The sequence below is a fragment of the Haliotis rufescens genome, unplaced genomic scaffold (genome assembly GCF_023055435.1).
Source record: "Haliotis rufescens isolate VD_foot unplaced genomic scaffold, xgHalRufe1.0.p SCAF_14, whole genome shotgun sequence".
Taxonomy (NCBI): Eukaryota; Metazoa; Mollusca; class Gastropoda; order Lepetellida; family Haliotidae; genus Haliotis; species Haliotis rufescens.
The window spans coordinates 18,308,928-18,334,188 of NW_025963824.1; the positions used below are offsets into that span (position 1 = coordinate 18,308,928).

The 25,261-nt window shown below is 47.2% G+C and overlaps 1 protein-coding gene across 1 annotated transcript in view; it reads right to left on the bottom strand.

Moving 5' to 3' along the window:
- Positions 1-25,261, bottom strand: part of LOC124127649 (glutamyl aminopeptidase-like) — a 202,970-nt gene that overhangs the window by 31,679 nt on the left and 146,030 nt on the right. The window contains exons 4-6 of the mRNA XM_048395096.1: positions 19,522-19,642; positions 19,247-19,401; positions 654-767 (exon numbers count right to left, since the gene is read on the bottom strand). Coding sequence (XP_048251053.1) covers positions 654-767; positions 19,247-19,401; positions 19,522-19,642 — 390 coding nt within the window. The remainder of the gene's footprint in view (positions 1-653; positions 768-19,246; positions 19,402-19,521; positions 19,643-25,261) is intronic.

The window sequence follows — 25,261 nt, forward strand, 5'->3', positions numbered from 1 at the left end:
GCATCACAACTGTGATAACTCGCTGAGTTAAAGAGTGCGACAGTTCTTTTGCAAATTGAAATACAAAATTAACATTCATAACAAATATTTTGACTTTCTCTATTCATGGGAATTATTGGGATTTTAAATCTTAATTAAAAAAAATTATAATGAAATAATTACCAAAATCACAATCACCATAGCAACAACAGAACGTTCGATGTTGACGCCTCACAACTGAGTAAGTACGAGGTGTTAAAGAGTGCGCATGTTTTTTTCTAAATATAACAATAGGTTGACAATATCGATAAATACTATGAGTGTGTCTATTTCCGGGATTTTATCAAGTATTTGCATCTTGGAAATTTTCATTCGAGCCCCTCGAGCTAACGCTTTCGGGTCTTGAGATGAATTTCCAAGATGCAAATACTCGATAAAATCCCGGAAATAGACACACACATAGTATTTATCTTCTAATTATTATTAAAATTTCAATTTCAACAAAGGGGTAACAGAGTAAGGAACATATCAAACTAAGTAAAGTAATTATAGCTTAATAATATGAACATATTTTGACAACTGGCGAACAATTTAATTTGTTGAGTCTACCCAACTCTATTCAGGGATTGCGATAAGTAGGTGGTGCTGAACTGATGGGTAGGTCTTGGACTTACGACGTTCCATTCTGGGTAGGCGTTGTCCATGGCGAAGAACATGAGAATGCTGGCAAATCCTTCGTTCAGCCAAAGGTCATCCCACCATTTCATCGTCACCATGTTTCCGAACCACTGCAGCAAACAACACATCATTACCACACTGATAGACATGCCGCTACCGCACTACATACTAGCACTACCCCTCCCCTACCTCACTGCTCGACACCATGTACCCGCCCCGAATACACCCACCCCCTCCCCTACCTCACTGCTCGACACCATGTACCCGCCCCGAATACACCAACCCCCTCCCCTACCTCACTGCTCGACACCATGTACCCGCCCCGAATACACCAACCCCCCTCCCCTACCTCACTGCTCGACACCATGTACCCGCCCCGAACACATCCACCCCCTCCCCTACCTCACTGCTCGACACCATGTACCCGCCCCGAATACACACACCACCCTCCCCTACCTCACTGCTCGACACCATGTACCCGCCCCGAACACATCCCACCCCCTCCCCTACCTCACTGCTCGACACCATGTACCCGCCCCGAACACATCCCACCCCCTCCCCTACCTCACTGCTCGACACCATGTACCAGCCCCGAACACATCCCACCCCCTCCCCTACCTCACTGCTCGACACCATGTACCCGCCCCGAACACATCCCACCCCCTCCCCTACCTCACTGCTCGACACCATGTACCCGCCCCGAACACATCCCACCCCCTCCCCTACCTCACTGCTCGACACCATGTACCCGCCCCGAATACACCAACCCCCTCCCCTACCTCACTGCTCGACACCATGTACCCGCCCCGAATACACCCACCCCCTCCCCTACCTCACTGCTCGACACCATGTACCAGCCCCGATTACACCCACCCCCTCCCCTACCTCACTGCTCGACACCATGTACCCGCCCCAAACACATCCCACCCCCTCACCTATCTCACTGGTCGACACCATGTACCCGCCCCGAACACATCCCACCCCCTCCCCTACCTCACTGCTCGACACCATGTACCAGCCCCGAACACATCCCACCCCCTCCCCTACCTCACTGCTCGACACCATGTACCCGCCCCGAATACACACACCCCCTCCCCTACCTCACTGCTCGACACCATGTACCCGCCCCGAATACATCCCACCCCCGCCCCTACCTCACTACTCGACATCATGTACCAGCCCCGAATACACCCACCCCCTCCCCTACCTCACTGCTCGACACCATGTACCAGCCCCGAACACATCCCACCCCCTCCCCTACCTCACTGCTCGACACCATGTACCAGCCCCGAATACACCCACCCCCTCCCCTACCTCACTGCTCGACACCATGTACCAGCCCCGAACACATCCCACCCCCTCCCCTACCTCACTGCTCGACACCATGTACCCGCCCCGAACACATCCCACCCCCTCCCCTACCTCACTGCTCGACACCATGTACCCGCCCCGAATACACCAACCCCCTCCCCTACCTCACTGCTCGACACCATGTACCCCCCCCCGAACACATCCCACCCCCTCCCCTACCTCATTGCTCGACACCATGTACCCGCCCCGAACACATCCCACCCCCTCCCCTACCTCACTGCTCGACACCATGTACCCGCCCCGAACACATCCCACCCCCTCCCCTACCTCACTGCTCGACACCATGTACCCGCCCCGAACACATCCCACCCCCTCCCCTACCTCACTGCTCGACACCATGTACCCGCCCTGAACACATCCCACCCCCTCCCCTACCTCACTGCTCGACACCATGTACCCGCCCCGAACACATCCCACCCCCTCCCCTACCTCACTGCTCGACACCATGTACCCGCCCCGAATACATCCCACCCCCTCCCCTACCTCACTGCTCGACACCATGTGCCCGCCCCGAATACATCCCACCCCCTCCCCTACCTCACTGCTCGACACCATGTACCCGCCCCGAATACATCCCACCCCCTCCCCTACCTCACTGCTCGACACCATGTACCAGCCCCGAATACATCCCACCCCCTCCCCTACCTCACTGCTCGACACCATGTACCCGCCCCGAATATACCCACCCCCTCCCCTACCTCACTGCTCGACACCATGTACCCGCCCCGAATACACCAACCCCTCCCCTACCTCACAGCTTGACATCGTGTACCCGCCCACCCCCATCTCACAACCCACCCCCTTACTAACCTCACTCGCTTTCTGTAACCATGTACCCGCCCCGAATACACCAACCCCATCTCACCATGTACCCGCCCCGAATATACCCACCCCCTCCCCTACCTCACTGCTCGACACCATGTACCCGCCCCGAATACACACACCCCCTCCCCTACCTCACAGCTTGACATCGTGTACCCGCCCACCCCCATCTCACAACCCACCCCCTTACTAACCTCACTCGCTTTCTGTAACCATGTACCCGCCCCGAATACACCAACCCCATCTCACAACCCACCCCCTTACTAACCTCACTCGCTATCTGTAACCGTGTACCCGCCCCGAATACACCAACCCCATCAAACGACCCACTCCATCAAACAACCCACCCCATCAACCTATCTACCTTAACACTCGACATCTATAAACATGTTTTCGTTCAGAATACACTACCCAATCAAGCAACCCTCCCATCAAACAACCCAACCCATCATCTAGCTCACCATCCGCCGTCTGTAACCATGTATCCGTACTGGCTACCACGATCCAATCATCTACCACAACACCCGTCATCTGTAACCATGTATCCGTTCTGACTACCACCATCCCATCATCTACCACAACACCCGCCATCTGTAACCATGTATCCGTCCTGACTACCACGATCCAATCATCTACCACAACACCCGTCATCTGTAACCATGTATCCGTTCTGACTACCACCATCCCATCATCTACCACAACACCCGTCATCTGTAACCATGTATCCGTTCTGACTACCACCATCCCATCATCTACCACAACACCCGCCATCTGTAACCATGTATCCGTCCTGACTACCACCATCCCATCATCTACCACAACACCCGCCATCTGTAACCATGTATCCGTTCTGACTACCACCATCCCATCATCTACCACAACACCCGCCATCTGTAACCATGTATCCGTTCTTACGACCACCATCCCATCATCTACCACAACACCCGTCATCTGTAACCATGTATCCGTTCTGACTACCACCATCCCATCATCTACCACAACACCCGCCATCTGTAACCATGTATCCGTTCTGACTACCACCATCCCATCATCTACCACAACACCCGCCATCTGTAACCATGTATCCGTCCTGACTACCACCATCCAATCATCTACCACAACACCCGTCATCTGTAACCATGTATCCGTTCTGACTACCACCATCCCATCATCTACCACAACACCCGCCATCTGTAACCATGTATCCGTTCTGACTACCACGATCCCATCATCTACCACAACACCCGCCATCTGTAACCATGTATCCGTTCAGAATACACCCACCCCATCATCTACCAAATCACCCGCCATCTGTAACCATGTATCCGTTCTGACTACCACCATCCAATCATCTACCACAACACCCGCCATCTGTAACCATGCATCCGTTCTGACTACCACCATCCCATCATCTACCACAACACCCGCCATCTGTAACCATGTATCCGTTCTGAATACACCCACCCCATCACCTACCTCAACACCCGCCATCTGTAACAATGTATCCGTTCTGACTACAACCATCCCATCATCTACCACAACACCCGCCATCTGTAACAATGTATCCGTTCAGAATACACCCACCCCATCACCTACCTCAGCACCCGCCATCTGTAACCATGTATCCGTCCTGACTACCACGATCCAATCATCTACCACAACACCCGTCATCTGTAACCATGTATCCGTTCTGACTACCACCATCCGATCATCTACCTCACTACCCGTCATCTGTAACCATGTATCCGTTCTGACTACCACCATCCCATCATCTACCACAACACCCGCCATCTGTAACCATGTATCCGTTCTGACTACCACCATCCGATCATCTACCTCACCACCCGTCATCTGTAACCATGTATCCGTCCTGACTACCACGATCCAATCATCTACCACAACACCCGTCATCTGTAACCATGTATCCGTTCAGAATACACCCACCCCATCACCTACCTCAGCACCCGCCATCTGTAACCATGTATCCGTTCAGAATACACCCACCCCATCATCTACCAAATCACCCGCCATCTGTAACCATGTATCCGTTCTGACTACAACCATCCCATCATCTACCAAATCACCCGCCATCTGTAACCATGTATCCGTTCAGAATACACCCACCCCATCATCTACCAAATCACCCGCCATCTGTAACCATGTATCCGTTCTGACTACAACCATCCCATCATCTACCACAACACCCGCCATCTGTAACAATGTATCCGTTCAGAATACACCCACCCCATCACCTACCTCAGCACCCGCCATCTGTAACCATGTATCCGTTCAGAATACACCCACCCCATCACCTACCTCAGCACCCGCCATCTGTAACCATGTATCCGTTCAGAATACACCCACCCCATCATCTACCTCAGCACCCGTCATCTGTAACCATGTATCCGTTCTGACTACCACCATCCCATCATCTACCACAACACCCGCCATCTGTAACAATGTATCCGTTCAGAATACACCCACCCAATCACCTACCTCAGCACCCGCCATCTGTAACAATGTATCCGTTCAGAATACACCCACCCCATCACCTACCTCAGCACCCGCCATCTGTAACAATGTATCCGTTCAGAATACACCCACCCCATCACCTACCTCAGCACCCGCCATCTGTAACCATGTATCCGTTCAGAATACACCAACCCCATCATCTACCTCACTATCCGCAAACACACACCAACACTAGCACACACTAACACTAACACACACACACGCACACACGCACACATACAAAACAAAAACCATAAAAGCCAGAGAGTTACATTTACACCTGAAAACAACACCAATGACAACAACGAATGAACACTCGAACAAAACCGTGGACATGAATCCCTCTAATTGCGAGTAGTGAGAATTTCATTTCAACTATACATCACATTATAGGAATTATCCCTGTATCAAAGGTTACGCTTTGATATTGCCGAGGACAAGGTAAGGTCCCCGTCCACTTGAACTACAAAATAGGTTCAGAGGTCACTGAAAGTGACGCAGAGACTAACAGCAAGCACGTTGTACATTTCCGGATACTGACTGACATGACGTCTCACTAAAATGTGAAGGACTGGGTTTTTTTTATGGGAGTACTTTCGTTCTTGAAATATGTTTGTGAGCCACCGTGATAGTTTGACATGTATAGATAATTAGGTCCTATGTATACGTGGACGACGGTCGGCCACACAATCAAGCTGTCGCTGACCACTAAACCCCCTTATTCACTCAGGTGTGAGACAATTAACGTCTTCATATCCCTACATTAGATTGAACATTTCGGCAACATGGCCACACCAAGATCCGTTCTTAATTAATATTAAGCAATATATTTTACTGTGTTAAATCTTAAGTATATGTTATACAAAATACTTTTGGCACAACCTGCCAGTTCATGAGGTTGTTTGAACATGCGATAGCTTGTGTATAGTTTAGATTATTATTCTCTCACTATTGCTGTGGTGTTGATTATGTCATCCTGTTGAACTTAATAGTGTTGTTTCACGTTTTACATCCTTTATTACCCACGTGGTAAAGATGCAGGTGTTAAGATACTAATTTCGTACGTCACACGTGTGTCGTACAAGGTTGACCTCGTTTTATTCGTTTTGACTGGATAACCGTGACCTCTGTCTCACCGGAACTATTTTTTTCATTCATAAAAAAATAGCGTGACGTCATTCGCTTTCTCAACTACAAAGCAGAAAGTGAGAGACATATTTAAACACACTTTATTAAACCAAACAAAATCGTCACACGCATTAAATTCGCTTTGCATTCTATATTAGTGATGCATAGAGCTACTGCAGATATTATATAATCGAGCCAAGCACATCCATATGCAATGTTTACCGATGGATCAAGGGTCCCTATGAGTCTGACGCACCCGACCACTTTTGCGACTTTCAATTTGATTTAACGTAAAAGGTTAACTGTGGTGAAATGAAGTCAGCTTAAACTATCTGGACAGATATCTAGACTTACGTTCGATGCTCCGGTTGTGCCACATACACGACTGCACGATCAGAACACTGAAGGTGAACATTTCCGATACAAATCATTCGAAAACTCCATAGAAGTGTGCCTGACTTCTGATTATGTGAACCAAAACATCCCAAATGTGAACAATATGTGAACAGCGTAAAACGCTGTGAGTAGATGACGGTTGTTTTTTTTCTTATTCAGGTGGTGACCTTGCCCTTCGATCGTTCTAAGCTGTCACTGACATGCAAACATTCTTGAGTTTGTTGATTTTCACGTCTTCAGTATAGGGTGGTACAGTTAACATGAATGTCTTTGTCGAGCACTCTGATTTCCCTCTTCGGCTGATAGATCAAGAAAACCGAACCATTTTGATTGCACAGCCGGGACCCAGGCAGTGCGAGCGACTGATCGTAGGTCTGATATTCAAAGCGCGGTGCTAATGTGACTTTTAAAATTTTCTTATACGTGTCCTGCGAACTAACAACAATGCTCGTGAATTACAACAAGTTGAAGAAATTCTTCCAAAAGGATCTTGAGCGTCGGTGCTGTTATGTTTGCAAACACAACTGCAGGTGCATGTTGTTAATGCGTATGCATAGAAATGTCAACAATGCCCATATTAAGGCATATATCAATATTCATACGCGACCAGATTTTGCAACCGGTTTCAGTTTGGTCTGTCAACGAACGAATTTTTTTTATGTAATTGCACTTAAATATATATTTAACGTGGGTAATAAATAAAATACCACACTCATTCTCGTTAGACACCATTTTTACGAAACTCGTGAACTTTCTATGGTATCTGACCGAGCGAAAGTGAGGTCAAATGCCATAGAAAGTTCACGAGTTTCGTAAAAATGGTGTCTAACCAGATTGAGTGTAGTATTCTCTATGTATATTGTGCGAATACCTACTCGGGGTATGTATTTAGGTAGATGTGAGGACGCGTGCCTTCAAGTTAGATGTCCTAAATCCACGCGTAACACTTCGCCAAACGGAAATAACAAGAAGCGGATCTCCTACAGAAACTCTCACCTTTAACCTCTTTGAAGAGTGAAGGTTCGGGAAATAAACCTATAACCCAATGAGAAACACCCGGATGTTGAGTTATCAATTGCATGTAGAGTACATGCGGGTAAAATATTATAATTAGTTTGTATGACTACAGGCTGTGAAATATTGACTGAGCGGATCAGTTGGTTGTGACAGAGCGGATCCAATAAAATGAAAAACATGTTGAGAGACATTCAGCGTCACAGGTTTAAAGCCAGTGTTGTTATGACGACCTTGTCTGACAGTAGTAGTAGTAGTAGTAGCAGCATCAGTAGTAGTAGTAGTAGTAGTAGTAGTAGTAGTAGTAGTAGTAGTAGTAGTAGTAGTAGTAGTAGTAGTAGCAGCAGTAGTAGTAGTAGTAATGGTAGTAGTAGTATCCGGCACACGACATCAAAGCCTAACCTGCCTTTTCTGCATATATGAAATTTTAATGTAGCCCAACTGTCGATTAAACACCTCTTATATTATTTAGCAACCGAGTGCTTTAGTGTGACCAGTCTACAGTGGGACAACATCAAACTTCACAACACAGCAGGTTAACCTCCTTCGTACCAAGACGACAAGACACCATTGAAAACGGTGCTCTCTTGGTACACGTAATAATACGTGGGTACAAAGGTCTGCAATCTTAGTTATAAATGTAAGAAATATTAAAGAAGTTCAAGATTAAAATACTCATATCATAATCTTTACTAATTCAGCCTAACGGTTCAAAACACACTATCTTTCAAGAAGAGGTGAGGTGAGGTGACAGTTGGTTTGAAATGATTCCCCAAATGTTATACATATTACGAATGATTGAACATCCATTACTCGTTGTGTAGGAAACAGTGACAAGTTGGGAAACCTGTACACTTCTTGGAGAAACTCCTCATCACAGGACATGGTTGTGTAGGAAACAGTGACAAGTTGGGAAACCTGTACACTTCTTGGAGAAACTCCTCATCACAGGACATGGTTGTGTAGGAAACAGTGACAAGTTGGGAAACCTGTACACTTCTTGGAGAAACTCCTCATCACAGGACATGGTTGTGTAGGAAACAGTGACAAGTTGGGAAACCTGTACACTTCTTGGAGAAACTGCTCATCACAGGACAGGGTTGTGTTGGAAACAGTGACAAGTTGGGAAACCTGTACACATCTTGGAGAAACTGCTCATCACAGGACAGGGTTGTGTAGGAAACAGTGACAAGTTGAGGAAACTGCTTATCGCAGGACAGGGTTGTGTAGGAACTAGTGACAAGTTGAGGAAACTGCTTATCGCAGGACAGGGTTGTGTAGGAACTAGTGACAAGTTGAGGAAACTGCTTATCACAGGACAGGGTTGTGTAGGAACTAGTGACAAGTTGAGGAAACTGCTTATCACAGGACAGGGTTGTGTAGGAACTAGTGACAAGTTGAGGAAACTGCTTATCACAGGACAGGGTTGTGTAGGAACTAGTGACAAGTTCAGGAAACTGCTTATCACAGGACAGGGTTGTGTAGGAAACAGTGACAAGTTGAGGAAACTGCTTATCGCAGGACAGGGTTGTGTAGGAAACAGTGACAAGCAGGAGAAACTGCTTATCACAGGACAGGATTGTGTAGGAAACAGTGACAAGTTGAGGAAACTGCTTATCGCAGGACAGGGTTGTGTAGGAAACAGTGACAAGTAGGAGAAACTATTTATCACAGGACAGGGTTGTGTAGGAAACAGTGACAAGTTGGGAAACCTGTACACATCTTGGAGAAACTGCTCATCACAGGACAGGGTTTAGTAGGAAACAGTGACAAGTTGGGAAACCTGTACACATCTTGGAGAAACTGCTCATCACAGGACAGGGTTGTGTAGGAAACAGTGACAAGTAGGGGAAACTGCTCATCACAGGACAGGGTTATGTTGGAAACAGTGACAAGTTGGGAAACCTGTACACATCTTGGAGAAACTGCTCATCACAGGACAGGGTTGTGTAGGAAACAGTGACAAGTTGAGGAAACCTGTACACATCTTGGAGAAACTGCTCATCCCAGGACAGGGTTGTGTAGGAAACAGTGACAAGTTGGGAAACCTGTACACATCTTGGAGAAACTGCTCATCACAGGACAGGGTTGTGTAGGAAACAGTGACAAGTTGAGGAAACTGCTCATCACAGGACAGGGTTGTGTAGGAAACAGTGACAAGTTGAGGAAACTGCTTATCGCAGGACAGGGTTGTGTAGGAAACAGTGACAAGTTGAGGTAAACTGCTTATCGCAGGACAGGGTTGTGTAGGAAACAGTGACAAGCAGGAGAAACTGCTTATCACAGGACAGGATTGTGTAGGAAACAGTGACAAGTTGAGGAAACTGCTTATCGCAGGACAGGGTTGTGTAGGAAACAGTGACAAGTTGAGGTAAACTGCTTATCGCAGGACAGGGTTGTGTAGGAAACAGTGACAAGTTGAGGAAACTGCTTATCGCAGGACAGGGTTGTGTAGGAAACAGTGGCAAGTTGAGGAAACTGCTTATCGCAGGACAGGATTGTGTAGGAAACAGTGACAAGTTGAGGAAACTGCTTATTGCAGGACAGGGTTGTGTAGGAAACAGTGACAAGTTGGGGAAACTGCTTATCACAGGACAGGGTTGTGTAGGAAACAGTGACAAGTTGGGGAAACTGCTTATCGCAGGACAGGGTTGTGTAGGAAACAGTGACAAGTTGAGGAAACTGCTTATCGCAGGACAGGGTTGTGTAGGAAACAGTGACAAGTTGGGGAAACTGCTTATCGCAGGACAGGGTTGTGTAGGAAACAGTGACAAGTTGAGGAAACTGCTTATCACAGGACAGGGTTGTGTAGGAAACAGTGACAAGTTGAGGAAACTGCTTATCGCAGGACAGGGTTGTGTAGGTAACAGTGACAAGTTGGGGAAACTGCTTATCGCAGGACAGGGTTGTCTAGGAAACAGTGACAAGTTGAGGAAACTGCTTATCGCAGGATAGGGTTGTGTAGGAAACAGTGACAAGTTGAGGAAACTGCTTATCACAGGACAGGGTTGTGTAGGAAACAGTGACAAGTTGAGAAAACTGCTTATCACAGGCCAGGATTGTGTAGGAAACAGTGACAAGTTGAGGAAACAGTGACAAGTTGAGGAAACAGTGACAAGTGGGAATGGACAGCAGCTGCAATGATGGATGACCTTCGTGCCCTGCATGGACGAACAAATTTTGTTACAGTGCAGTTTGTAAGTATGAACAAGGTTAAATATTCCACAGACTGATGGCTTCGCCATGAATATTAGCATACTGCGTCTCCATGCACACCATGTTAGCCGCGTCTTAATAGATTATAGCGAACACCATTTGAAGGTGTCACGCTAGATTTCCATGTTTTGCAGACGCGTTATAGTAGAAGCTGTAAATTCCTAAATGGGATCGGAAACAGGAGCATTTTGTGACATATTTTCTTTGATATTTAAATTGGTATTGTCAGTTTGGACAAGATCAATTTATCAGGTATGCGTATATTGAGCTGAGCGTTCACCGGAGACATCGACAGTCGATAGCAATCAGTGAAAGCCCTCGTTCTCGGGAGTTATCGTGTGGCCTCATGGGATTGTGCGAGACATGCATTGTTTGGGGATAATGAATATGTGACTGTCAGCGGCTTGATAAGAGAAGAAGTATTTCACAAGAGCGATTGTGTCCGTGTGAAAACTTCACAGTGGAAAACCTGTAGCATGTCTCGGTCGTCAGTGGAATACAGTTAAGACTACAAAGTGTTCACATGATACATGGAGAAGAAATAAAAATATGCTTGTTGGTTACAGCGTGTGCTAATATTATGCTGGGATGCTCCAGGTTCAGCGATGTGTTGATATGTCACATGTTTACATGCCTGTCCTTCATGATATGTCATCTGCCATCACCATGTGTGTTTATTAATCCAAAATCAGTTCAGATTGACCTCTCACAGGAAAAGTAACCTGTCCGTATTGAAGAGCCATAGACCTATCGTGAGACGAGTAACCTGTCTGTATTGAAGAGCCATAGACCTCTCGTGAGACGAGTAACCTGTCCGTATTAAAGAGCCATAGACCTCTCGCGAGACGAGTAACCTGTCCGTATTGAAGAGCAATAGACCTCTCGTGAGACGAGTAACCTGTCTGTACTACAGAGCCATAGACCTCTCGCGAGACGAGTAACCTGCCCGTACTACAGAGCCATAGACCTCTCGCGAGACGAGTAACCTGCCCGTACTACAGAGCCATAGACCTCTCGCGAGACGAGTTACCTGCCCGTACTACAGAGCCATAGACCTCTCGCGAGACGAGTAACCTGTCCGTACTACAGAGCCATAGACCTCTCGTGAGACGAGTAACCTGTCTGTATTGAAGAGCCATAGACCTCTCGTGAGACGAGCAACCTGTCCGTATTAAAGAGCCATAGACCTCTTGCGAGACGAGTAACCTGCCCGTACTACAGAGCCATAGACCTCTCGTGAAACGAGTAACCTGTCCGTATTAAAGAGCCATAGACCTCTCGTGAGACCAGTAACCTGTCCGTATTGAAGAGCCATAGACCTCTCGTTAAACCAGTAACATGTCCTTATTGAAGAGCCATAGACCTCTCGCGAGACGAGTAACCTGTCCGTATTGAAGAGCCATTGACCTCTCGTGAGACGAGTAACCTGTCCGTATTGAAGAGCCATAGACCTCTCGTGAGACGAGTAACCTGTCCGTATTGAAGAGCCTCAGACCTCTCGTGAGACGAGTAACCTGTCCGTATTGAAGAGCCATAGACCTCTCGAGAGACGAGTAACCTGTCCGTATTGAAGAGCCATAGACCTCTCGTGAGACGAGTAACCTGTTCGTATTGAAGAGCCATAGACCTCTCGTGAGACGAGTAACCTGTCCGTATTGAAGAGCCATAGACCTCTCGTGAGACGAGTGACCTGTCCGTATTGAAGAGCCATAGACCTCTCGTGAGATGAGTAACCTGTCCGTATTGAAGAGCCATAGACCTCTCGTGAGACGAGTAACCTGTCCGTATTGAAGAGCCATAGACCTCTCGTGAGACGAGTAACCTGTCCGTATTGAAGAGCCATAGACCTCTCGTGAGACGAGTAACCTGTCCGTATTGAAGAGCCATAGACCTCTCGTGAGACGAGTAACCTGTCCGTATTGAAGAGCCATAGACCTCTCGTGAGACGAGTAACCTGTCCGTATTGAAGAGCCATAGACCTCTCGTGAGACGAGTAACCTGTCCGTAATGAATATGTGGTACGTGACGGGTGTCATCATGGACTAGTTCACGTCAGACCGCGGAGATGACAACAATCACTGAGTATGATGCCCGATGAACATTTCACCTCTCCTGACGTGTTCTTGTTTTCATTTTGCCTTTCTTTAAATAGTTGTTAACAAAGAAATACTGGAGACGAATTTGGAGTGTGTTGGTGAAATCACATGTTTATACACAGTTGAAGATTACACACTTCCAATGGAGACCCAACTGCGTGTGGGTAGATATTAAAGATCAAATGTTCCAAAATCCAGGACTACTGATAAGATGCACATTTATCCTTGCTCTGGTTTGTTTCATCTAGTTGCAAGTGGCAGTATGCCGCGAGCCTGCATCCATTGTATTACAATGGAGTGAAGACGTTCTCCCCCACGTTATGATCAACCTTCAGTGTTCTTTTGTTCGAAAAAACAACATTTGAAGTGTGTCACAATAGCAGCTTTACCGTTTACTCTTTCTCTCTCAGTCGATACTTTTGTTATCTCCATGACATGATTTGTGCGACTGAAACCGGAATCGACTATTTACTCAAGAAGTTTCAACATCAGGCTAACTCGTCCTACTGTTCACAGATGTAGAAGGTCAGGAACGTGCTCAACATTTTGTCTTTTGTCAGGTGGGCAGTTACATCAGAAGTACTATATTTTGCGAGGGAAATCGGATAGAATTCGGGCGAAAATGGAAAATCAAAATCAATTGTTTGCATGAGGGGCAACTACAACATCAGGTAATTACATAGGGGGACGCTACATCAGTGGAACACGCGGTAAGATGGTGGCACGTGGTCCTGTGCACAGCGCACACATCACAAATCAGGTGAAGTTAATCAACGTCGGTCTCGGAGAGTAGTTGGATGGGTGACCACGTTCAGCAGCTTGACTCCTGTGAGTTTCTAGGGCTTCGGTCCTGCCCCACACTGATGCACCTTTGCAAGTGACTTTGTTCGAAATGTGCCTCTGTTCACCCAGCAGTGAGTGGGTACCCGGTAGGATGAGATGGTAATGTGGCTGTTAACCTTCTAGCGCCTCACAGGCAGCTTGGGTTGTATACTCCCAAGGGAGCTGAGAGTGAAAATCGAGTGCTCACTTATCCATTGACTGGGGTAATAATGTAAGCGACATGAGCAACACGAGCTAATTATTATTATTATTATTATTATTATTATTATTATTATTATTATTATTATTATTATTATTATTATTATTATTATTATAGTTATCGTTATCGTTGTTGTTGTTGTTGTTGTTGTAGTTGTTGTTGTTGTTGTTGTTGTTGTTATTATTATTATTATTATTATGGGACAAGCCATAATAGGTGATTACAAGAGGGGGGACGCCACATCAGGTGAAAACACGAGGTGTGTGAATGAATGAATGCAGGCCATTTTGATTGAGGAATTGCAGTTTGGTCTTAACTCGTTTATTCTGAAGGTAACACGACTGGATTAATATGCAATAACTACCCCAGGTATGACATAAGGGGCGCTCTATATGTGAGCATCGCCATATCAGGGGTACACCATACCGGGGTCCACCACCACGCCAGGGGTACACTATACCAGGGTCCATCCTGCCAGGGGTACACTATACCGGGGTCCACCACCACGCCAGGGGTACACTATACCGGGGTCCACCACCACGCCAGGGGTACACTATACCGGGGTCCACCACCACGCCAGGGGTACACTATACCGGGGTCCACCACCACGCCAGGGGTACACTATACCAGGGTCCATCCTGCCAGGGGTACACTATACCGGGGTCCACCACCACGCCAGGGGTACACTATACCGGGGTCCACCACCACGCCAGGGGTACACTATACCGGGGTCCACCACCACGCCAGGGGTACACTATACCGGGGTCCACCACCACGCCAGGGGTACACTATACCGGGGTCCACCACCACGCCAGGGGTTTCACTATACCAAGGTCCACTATGCCAGGGATACACTATACCAGGGTCCACCATGCCAGGGGTACACTATACCGGGGTCCACCACCACGCCAGGGGTACACTATACCAAGGCCCACTATGCCAGGGATACACTATACCAGGGTCCACCATGCCAGGGGTACACTATACCGGGGTCCACCACCACGCCAGGGGTACACTATACCAAGGCCCACTATGCCAGGGATACACTATACCAGGGTCCACCATGCCAGGGGTACACTATACCAAGGCCCACTATGCCAGGGATACACTATACCAGGGTCCACCATGCCAGGGGTACACTATACCAAGGTCCACTATGGCAGGGATACACTATACTAGGGTCCACCATGCCAGGGGTGCACTATGCCGGGCTCCAACACAACGCCAGGGGTACACTATACCGGGGTCCAACACGTCAGGAGTACACAATAACGGGATCCACCACGCCAGGGGTACACCATACCGGGGTCCATCCTGCCAGGGGTACACTATAGCGGGGTCCATCACCATGCAAGGGGTACACATACCGGGGTCCACCACCATGCCAGGGGTACACATACCGGGGTCCATCACCACGCCAGGGGTACACTATACTTGGGTCCACCACCATGCCAAGGGTACACATACCGGGGTCCACCACCATGCCAGGGGTACACATACCGGGGTCCATCACCACGCCAGGGGTACACTGTACTTGGGTCCACCACCATACCAGGGGTACACTATACCAGGGTCCACCACCATGCCAGGGGTACACTATACCAGGGTCCACCACCACGCCAGGGGTACACTATACCAGGGTCCACCATGCCAGGGGTACACTATACCAGGGTCCACCATGCCAGGGGTGCACTATGTGCCGGGCTCCACCACCACGCCAGGGGTACACTTTACCGAGGTCCACCACGTCAGGAGTACACGATAAGGGGATCCACCACGCCAGGGTTACACTATACCAGGATCCACCACCACGCCAGGGTTACATTATACCAGGATCCACCACCACGCCAGGGTTACATTATACCAGGATCCACCACCACGCCAGGGTTACATTATACCAGGATCCACCACCACGCCAGGGTTACATTATACCAGGATCCACCACCACGCCAGAGGTGCACTATAACGGGGTCCACCACCACGCAAAGGGTACACTATAAGGAGTTCACCACGCCAGGTGTACACTTTACTGGGGCCCACCACGCCAGGGTTACACTATACCAGGATCCACCACCACGCCAGAGGTGCACAAAAACGGGGTCCAGCACCGCGCAAAGGGTATACTATAAGGGGTTCACCACGCCAGGTGACACTTTACTGGGGGTCCACCACGCCAGGTGTACACTATATCGGGGTCCAACACGTCAGGGGTATACTATACCGAGGTTGACAACACCAGGGGTACACAAACCCGGGGTCCGCCACGTCAGGGGTAAACTATAACAGGGTTCACCAAGCTACTTGACATCGAGCCTGCTACAACATGGGACGTCGCTGTACTAGGGATGCGCGATACTTAGTAAAATCTCATTTATGAGACGCGCATATTGTGTGCACTGCAATTCATATTGAGATTATATCGCTATGAATACAACTATTGAATTTTAGATGAGACTCTGTCGCGTTTGTCACCAATACAAAAACAAGTGAAAACTGTAAAGTACTGACCAAAGCACGACATCGAGAATGTGCGAATGCAGCATTTTGAGTCCGAGTTTGCAAAGTCATCAGTCTAAGTGAGTGAGTAAGTGAGTGAGTTGGGTTAAATCTCGTTGTCAGAGGAAAACCCGAAGTGATGCATGTATAATGGTGGGAGTCGATCCCACGATCATAGGTTTCTGACACACCTGAGCGTACCCACCTCTGCACAGCGATTTGCGCCGTCTAAGACGAAAAGCCCAACTATGCACCCTCGTCGATTTGAAAAGTTGGAGTTGAAATAGAAAACAAAAAAGTGTGTTTCTTGCTGCCAGATCAGATGGAATGGATGACCTGCGTGTGGGACATCAGAAGGACTAGAAGACCTTCCTGTCGGACATCAGATGGAATGACTGACCTGTGTGTCGGACAGCAGATGAAATATATGATCTTCCTGTCGGACATCAGAAGGAATATATGATCTTCCCTGTCGGACATCACATGGAATATGTGATCTTCCTGTCGGACATCAGATGAAATATATGATCTTCCCGTCGGACATCAGATGAAATATATGATCTTCCTGTCGGACATCAGATGAAATATATGATCTTCCTGTCGGACATCAGATGAAATATATGATCTTCCCGTCGGACATCAGATGGAATATATGATCTTCCTGTCGGGTATCAGATGGAATATATGATCTTCCCGTCGGACATCAGATAGAACAGATGATCTTCCTGTCGGATATCAGATTGAATATATGATCTTCGCGTCGGACATCAGATGAAATATATGATCTTCCTGTCGGACATCAGATGGAATATATGACCTTCCTGTCGGACATCAGATGGAATATATGATCTTCCTGTCGGACATCAGATGAAATATATGATCTTCCCGTCGGACATCAGATGGAATATGTGATCTTCCTGTCGGACATCAGATGGAATATATGACCTTCCTGTCGGACATCAGATGGAATATATGATCTTCCCGTCGGACATCAGATGGAATATATGATCTTCCTGTCGGACATCAGATGGAATATATGACCTTCCTGTCGGACATCAGATGGAATATATGATCTTCCTGTCGGACATCAGATGGAATATATGACCTTCCTGTCGGACATCAGATGGAATATATGACCTTCCTGTCGGACATCAGATGGAATATATGACCTTCCTGTCGGACATCAGATGGAATATATGATCTTCCTGTCGGACATCAGATGGAATATATGACCTTCCTGTCGGACATCACATGGAATATGTGATCTTCCCTGTCGGACATCACATGGAATATGTGATCTTCCTGTCGGACATCAGATGGAATATATGACCTTCCTATCGGACATCAGATGGAATATATGATCTTCTTGTCGGACATCAGAAGGAATATATGATCTTCCCTGTCGGACATCACATGGAATATGTGATCTTCCTGTCGGACATCAGATGGAATATATGACCTTCCTGTCGGACATCAGATGGAATATATGATCTTCTCGTCGGACATCAGAAGGAATATATGATCTTCCCTGTCGGACATCACATGGAATATGTGATCTTCCTGTCGGACATCAGATGGAATATATGACCTTCCTGTCGGACATCAGATGGAATATATGATCTTCTTGTCGGACATCAGAAGGAATATATGATCTTCCCTGTCGGACATCACATGGAATATATTACCTGCCTGTTGGACATCAGAAGGAATATATGATCGGACATCAGATTGAATAGAGGACCTGAATTACAGCCTTCAGGTGGAATGGCTGACCTGTGTGTCGGTCATAAGATTGACTGGCTGACCTGTGTGTCAGACATCAGATGAAATATATGACCTGCCTGTCGGACATCAGATGGAACAGATGACCTGAATAACAGCCTTCAGGTGGAATGGCTGACCTGTGAGTCGGTCATCAGATGGAATAGGTGATCTGTGTGACTGTCATCAGATGGAATGGCTGACCTGAGTTACAGGCTTTCGATTTACTGGCTGACCTGTGTGTCGGACATCAGATTGACTTACTGACTTGTGTGACGGTCATCAGATGAAATTGTTGACCTGTCGGACATCAGATGAAATGGCTGACCTGCCTGTCGGACATCTGATGGAATTGCTGACATGTGTGACGGACATCAGACACCACATCACGGCTGAACTGACTGCCTGTGGGATGGCTCACTTTAAAGCCGAGGCCAGATATCTTTTGGAAAAATGAAAATCCACACGGTGATTAATAGCTGTTAGTTGCCAGCAAAATAGCCAAAAGTGGTCAGGCGTATTAGTTGTGTGTCATTGGTCGTCGGTTATTCATGCCCCCTACGCATCACCAATGGTCGGAAACACTCCATTGTGGAGCTTGCAACGATGTCTTCAACTCTGCGAATTCACGGATACTGTTTCACTGACACGAGACCCTCAATTCAAAGACGACATGTTATAAAACTCTCACTTACCACCCAAGGTTTAACCACAAACACTAGCAGCGGATACTGACCGTGTGTGCGATCTCGTGTGCCATGATGAGTGTCACCATGTACTTGTTAGAGCTGGAGGAGACCTGGGGGTCGTACAGCAGCGCCGTCTCGCGGTAGATGACCAGGCCCCAGTTCTCCATGGCACCTCCACTGAAGTCGGGAACCGCCACGTGGTCTGGAGGAAAGTTTATTATGAAGTTTATTTTATTTTCGATATAACTATATAAGTGACGTAACTGTCACACATATTTTGTTATAATAGAGGTATGGCTTGTGTGCATGTGTAGGTACTGACCTGCCTTAGGTACTACATCCGAGGTGTTGAAAAACTCCGTGAAGAAGTTGTACGTCTTCACTCCAAACTCCAGAGCGTGTTTGGTCTGAGAGTAGGCATCAGGCCGGGCCCAAATACGGAGCTGGGCAACAGAAAACGTCAACGCTAGAAACACGTGGTGGTACAACAGATGTCACCGTTACAAACACGTAGTGGGAGTGTAGATGTTACCGTTACAAACACATAGTGGGAGGGTAGATGTCACCGTTACTAACACGTAGTGGGAGGGAAGATGTCACCGTTACAAACACGTAGTGGGAGTGTCGATATCACCGTTACTAACACGTAGTGGGAGTGTCGATATCACCGTTACTAACACGTAGTGGTACAGCAGATGTTACCGTTACAAACACGTAGTGGGAGTGTAGATGTTACCGTTACAAACACGTAGTGGGAGTGTAGATGTTACCGTTACAAACACGTAGTGGGAGTGTAGATGTTACCGTTACTAACACGTAGTGGGAGGGAAGATGTCACCGTTACAAACACGTAGTGGGAGTGTCGATTTCAATGTTACAAACACGTAGTGGGTGTGTAGATGTCACCGGTACTAACCCGTAGTGGGAGGGAAGATATCACCGTTACTAACACGTAGTGGGAGTGTAGATGTCACCGTTACAAACACGTAGTGGGAGTGTAGATGTCACCGTTACAAACACGTAGTGGGAGTGTCGATATCAATGTTACAAACACGTAGTGTGAGAGTAGATGTCACCGTTACTAACACGTAGTGGGAGGGTAGATGTCACCGTCACTAACACGTAGTGGGAGTGTAGATGTCACCGTTACAAACACGTAGTGGGAATGTAGATGTCACAGTTACAAACACGTAGTGGGATTGTCGATATCAATGTTACAAACACGTAGTGGGTGTGTAGATGTCACCGGTACTAACACGTAGTGGGAGGGAAGATGTCACAGTTACTAACACGTAGTTGGAGGGAAGATATCACCGTTACTAACACGTAGTGGGAGTGTAGATGTCACCGTTACTAACACGTAGTGGGAGGGTAGATGTCATCGTTAGTAACAGGTAGTGGGAGGGTAGATGTCACCGTCACTTACACGTAGTGGGAGTGTAGATGTCATCGCTACTAACACGTCGTGGGAGTATCGATATCACCGTTACTAACACGTAGTGGGAGTGTAGATGTCACCGTTAGTAACAGGTAGTTGGAGTGTAGATGTCACCGTTACTAACACGTAGTGGGAGTGTAGATGTTACCGTTACTAACACGTAGTGGGAGTGTAGATGTCACCGGTACTAACCCGTAGTGGGAGAGTAGATGTCACCGTTACAAACACGTAGTGGGAGTGTAGATGTTACCGTTACTAACACGTAGTGGGAGTGTAGATGTCACCGTTACTAACACGTAGTGGGAGTGTAGATGTCACTGTTACTAACACATAGTGGGAGTGAAGATGTCACCGGTACTAACCCGTAGTGGGAGAGTAGATGTCACCGTTACAAACACGTAGTGGGAGTGTAGATGTTACCGTTACTAACACGTAGTGGGAGTGTAGATGTCATCGTTAGTAACACGTAGTGGGAGGGTAGATGTCACCGTCACTTACACGTAGTCTGAGTGTAGATGTCATCGCTACTAACGCGTAGTGGGAGTATCGATATCACCATTACTAACACTTAGTGGGAGAGTCGATATCAACGTTACAAACACGTAGTTGGAGGGAAGATGTCACCGTTACAAACACGTAGTGTGAGAGTAGATGTCACTGTTACAAACACGTAGTCGGAGGGAAGATGTCACCGTTACTAACACGTAGTGGGAGTGTAGATGTCACCGTCACTGACACGTAGTAGGTGTGTAGATATCACCGTTACAAATGCATAGTGGGAGAGTAGATGTCACCGTCAGTAACAAGTAGTGGGAGTGTAGATGTCACCGTTACTAACACGTAGTGGGAGTGTAGATGTCACCGTTACTAACACGTAGTGGGAGTGTAGATGTTACCGTTAGTAACACGTAGTAGGAGTGTAGATGTCACCGTTACTAACACATAGTGGGAGTGTAGATGTTACCGTTACTAACACGTCGTGAGAGCGTAGATGTTACCGTTACAAACACGTAGTGTGAGTGTAGATGTCACCGTTACTAACACATAGTGGGAGTGTAGATGTTACCGTTACAAACACGTAGTAGGAGTGTAGATGTTACAGTTACTAACACGTAGTGGGAGGGTAGATGTCACCGTTACTAACACGTCGTGGGAGTGTAGATGTTACCGTTACTAACACATAGTGGGAGTGTAGATGTTACCGTTACTAACACGTAGTGGGAGTGTAGATGTCACCGTTACTAACACGTAGTGGGAGTGTAGATGTCACCGTTACAAACTCATAGTGGGAGTGTAGATGTCACCGTTACTAACACGTAGCAGGAGTGTAGATGTTACCGTTACTAACACGTCGTGGGAGTGTAGATGTTAACGTTACTAACACCTAGTAGGAGTGTAGATGTTACCGTTACAAACACCTAGTAGGAGTGTAGATGTTACCGTTACAAACACCTAGTAGGAGTGTAGATGTTACCGTTACAAACACGTAGTAGGAGTGTAGATGTTATCGTTACTAACACGTCGTGGGAGTGTAGATGTTACCGTTACAAACACGTAGTGGGAGTGTAGATGTTACCGTTACAAACACGTAGTGGGAGTGTAGATGTCACCGTTACAAACACATAGTGGGAGTGTAGATGTCACCGTTACTAACACGTCGTAGGAGTGTAGATGTTACCGTTACAAACACGTAGTGGGAGTGTAGATGTCACCGTTACTAACACATAGTGGGAGTGTAGATATTACCGTTACTAACACGTAGTGTGAGTGTAGATGTCACCGTTACAAACACATACTGGGAGTGTAGATGTTACCGTTACTAACACGTAGTGGGAGTGTAGATGTCACCGTTACAAACACGTAGTGGGAGTGTAGATGTCACCGTTACAAACACGTAGTGGGAGTGTAGATGTCACCGTTACTAACACGTAGTGGGAGTGTAGATGTCACCGTTACTAACACGTAGTGGGAGGGAAGATGTCACTGTTACAAACACGTAGTCGGAGGGAAGATGTCACCGTTACTAACACGTAGTGGGAGTGTAGATGTCACCGTCACTGACACGTAGTGGGAGTGTCGATATCACCGTTACTAACACGTAGGGGTACAGCAGATGTTACCGTTACAAACACGTAGTGGGAGTGTAGATGTTACCGTTACAAACACGTAGTGGGAGTGTAGATGTTACCGTTACAAACACGTAGTGGGAGTGTAGATGTTACCGTTACTAACACGTAGTGGGAGGGAAGATGTCACCGTTACAAACACGTAGTGGGAGTGTCGATTTCAATGTTACAAACACGTAGTGGGTGTGTAGATGTCACCGGTACTAACCCGTAGTGGGAGGGAAGATGTCACCGTTACTAACACATAGTGGGAGAGTAGATGTCACCGTTACAAACACATAGTGGGAGAGTACATGTCACCGTTACAAACACGTAGTGGGAGTGTCGATATCACCGTTACTAACACGTAGTGGTACAGCAGATGTTACCGTTACAAACACATAGTAGGAGAGTAGATGTCACCGTTACAAACACATAGTGGGAGAGTAGATGTCACCGTTACAAACACGTAGTGGGAGTGTCGATATCAATGTTACAAACACGTAGTGGGAGAGTAGATGTCACCGTTACTAACACGTAGTGGGACGGTAGATGTCACCGTCACTAACACGTAGTGGGAATGTAGATGTCACCGTTACAAACACGTAGTGGGAATGTAGATGTCACCGTTACAAACACGTAGTGGGAGTGTCGATATCAATGTTACAAACACATAGTGGGTATGTAGATGTCACTGGTACTAACACGTAGTGGGAGGGAAGATGTCACAGTTACTAACACGTAGTTGGAGGGAAGATATCACCGTTACTAACACGTAGTGGGAGTGTAGATGTCACCGTTACAAACACGTAGTGGGAGTGTAGATGTCACCGTTACAAACACGTAGTGGGAGTGTCGATATCAATGTTACAAACACGTAGTGTGAGAGTAGATGTCACCGTTACTAACACGTAGTGGGAGGGTAGATGTCTCCGTCACTAACACATAGTGTGAGAGTAGATGTCACCGTTACTAACACGTAGTGGGAGGGTAGATGTCTCCGTCACTAACACATAGTGGGAGTGTAGATGTCACCGTTACAAACACGTAGTGGGAATGTAGATGTCACAGTTACAAACACGTAGTGGGATTGTCGATATCAATGTTACAAACACGTAGTGGGTGTGTAGATGTCACCGGTACTAACACGTAGTGGGAGGGAAGATGTCACAGTTACTAACACGTAGTTGGAGGGAAGATATCACCGTTACTAACACGTAGTGGGAGTGTAGATGTCACCGTTACTAACACTTAGTGGGAGGGTAGATGTCATCGATAGTAACAGGTAGTGGGAGGGTAGATGTCACCGTCACTTACACGTAGTGGGAGTGTAGATGTCATCGCTACTAACACGTCGTGGGAGTATCGATATCACCGTTACTAACACGTAGTGGGAGTGTAGATGTCACCGTTAGTAACAGGTAGTTGGAGTGTAGATGTCACCGTTACTAACACGTAGTGGGAGTGTAGATGTTACCGTTACTAACACATAGTGGGAGTGTAGATGTCACCGGTACTAACCCGTAGTGGGAGAGTAGATGTCACCGTTACAAACACGTAGTGGGAGTGTAGATGTCACCGTTACTAACACGTAATGGGAGTGTAGATGTTACCGTTACTAACACGTAGTGTGAGTGTAGATGTCAGCGTTACTAACACATAGTGGGAGTGTAGATGTTACCGTTACAAACACGTAGTGGGAGTGTAGATGTCACCGTTACTAACACGTAGTGGGAGTGTAGATGTTACCGTTAGAAACACATAGTGGGAGTGTAGATGTCACCGTTACTAACACGTAGTGGGAGTGTAGATGTCACCGTTACTAACACGTAGTGGGAGTGTAGATGTTACCGTTACTAACACGTAGTGTGAGTGTCGATGTCACCGTTACTAACACATAGTGGGAGTGTAGATGTTACCGTTACAAACACGTAGTGGGAGTGTAGATGTCACCGTTACTAACACGTAGTGGGAGTGTAGATGTCACCGTTACTAACACATAGTGGGAGTGTAGATGTCACCGGTACTAACCCGTAGTGGGAGAGTAGATGTCACCGTTACAAACACGTAGTGGGAGTGTAGATGTCACAGTTACTAACACGTAGTTGGAGGGAAGATATCACCGTTACTAACACGTAGTGGGAGTGTAGATGTCACCGTTACTAACACTTAGTGGGAGGGTAGATGTCATCGATAGTAACAGGTAGTGGGAGGGTAGATGTCACCGTCACTTACACGTAGTGGGAGTGTAGATGTCATCGCTACTAACACGTCGTGGGAGTATCGATATCACCGTTACTAACACGTAGTGGGAGTGTAGATGTCACCGTTAGTAACAGGTAGTTGGAGTGTAGATGTCACCGTTACTAACACGTAGTGGGAGTGTAGATGTTACCGTTACTAACACATAGTGGGAGTGTAGATGTCACCGGTACTAACCCGTAGTGGGAGAGTAGATGTCACCGTTACAAACACGTAGTGGGAGTGTAGATGTCACCATTACTAACACGTCGTGGGAG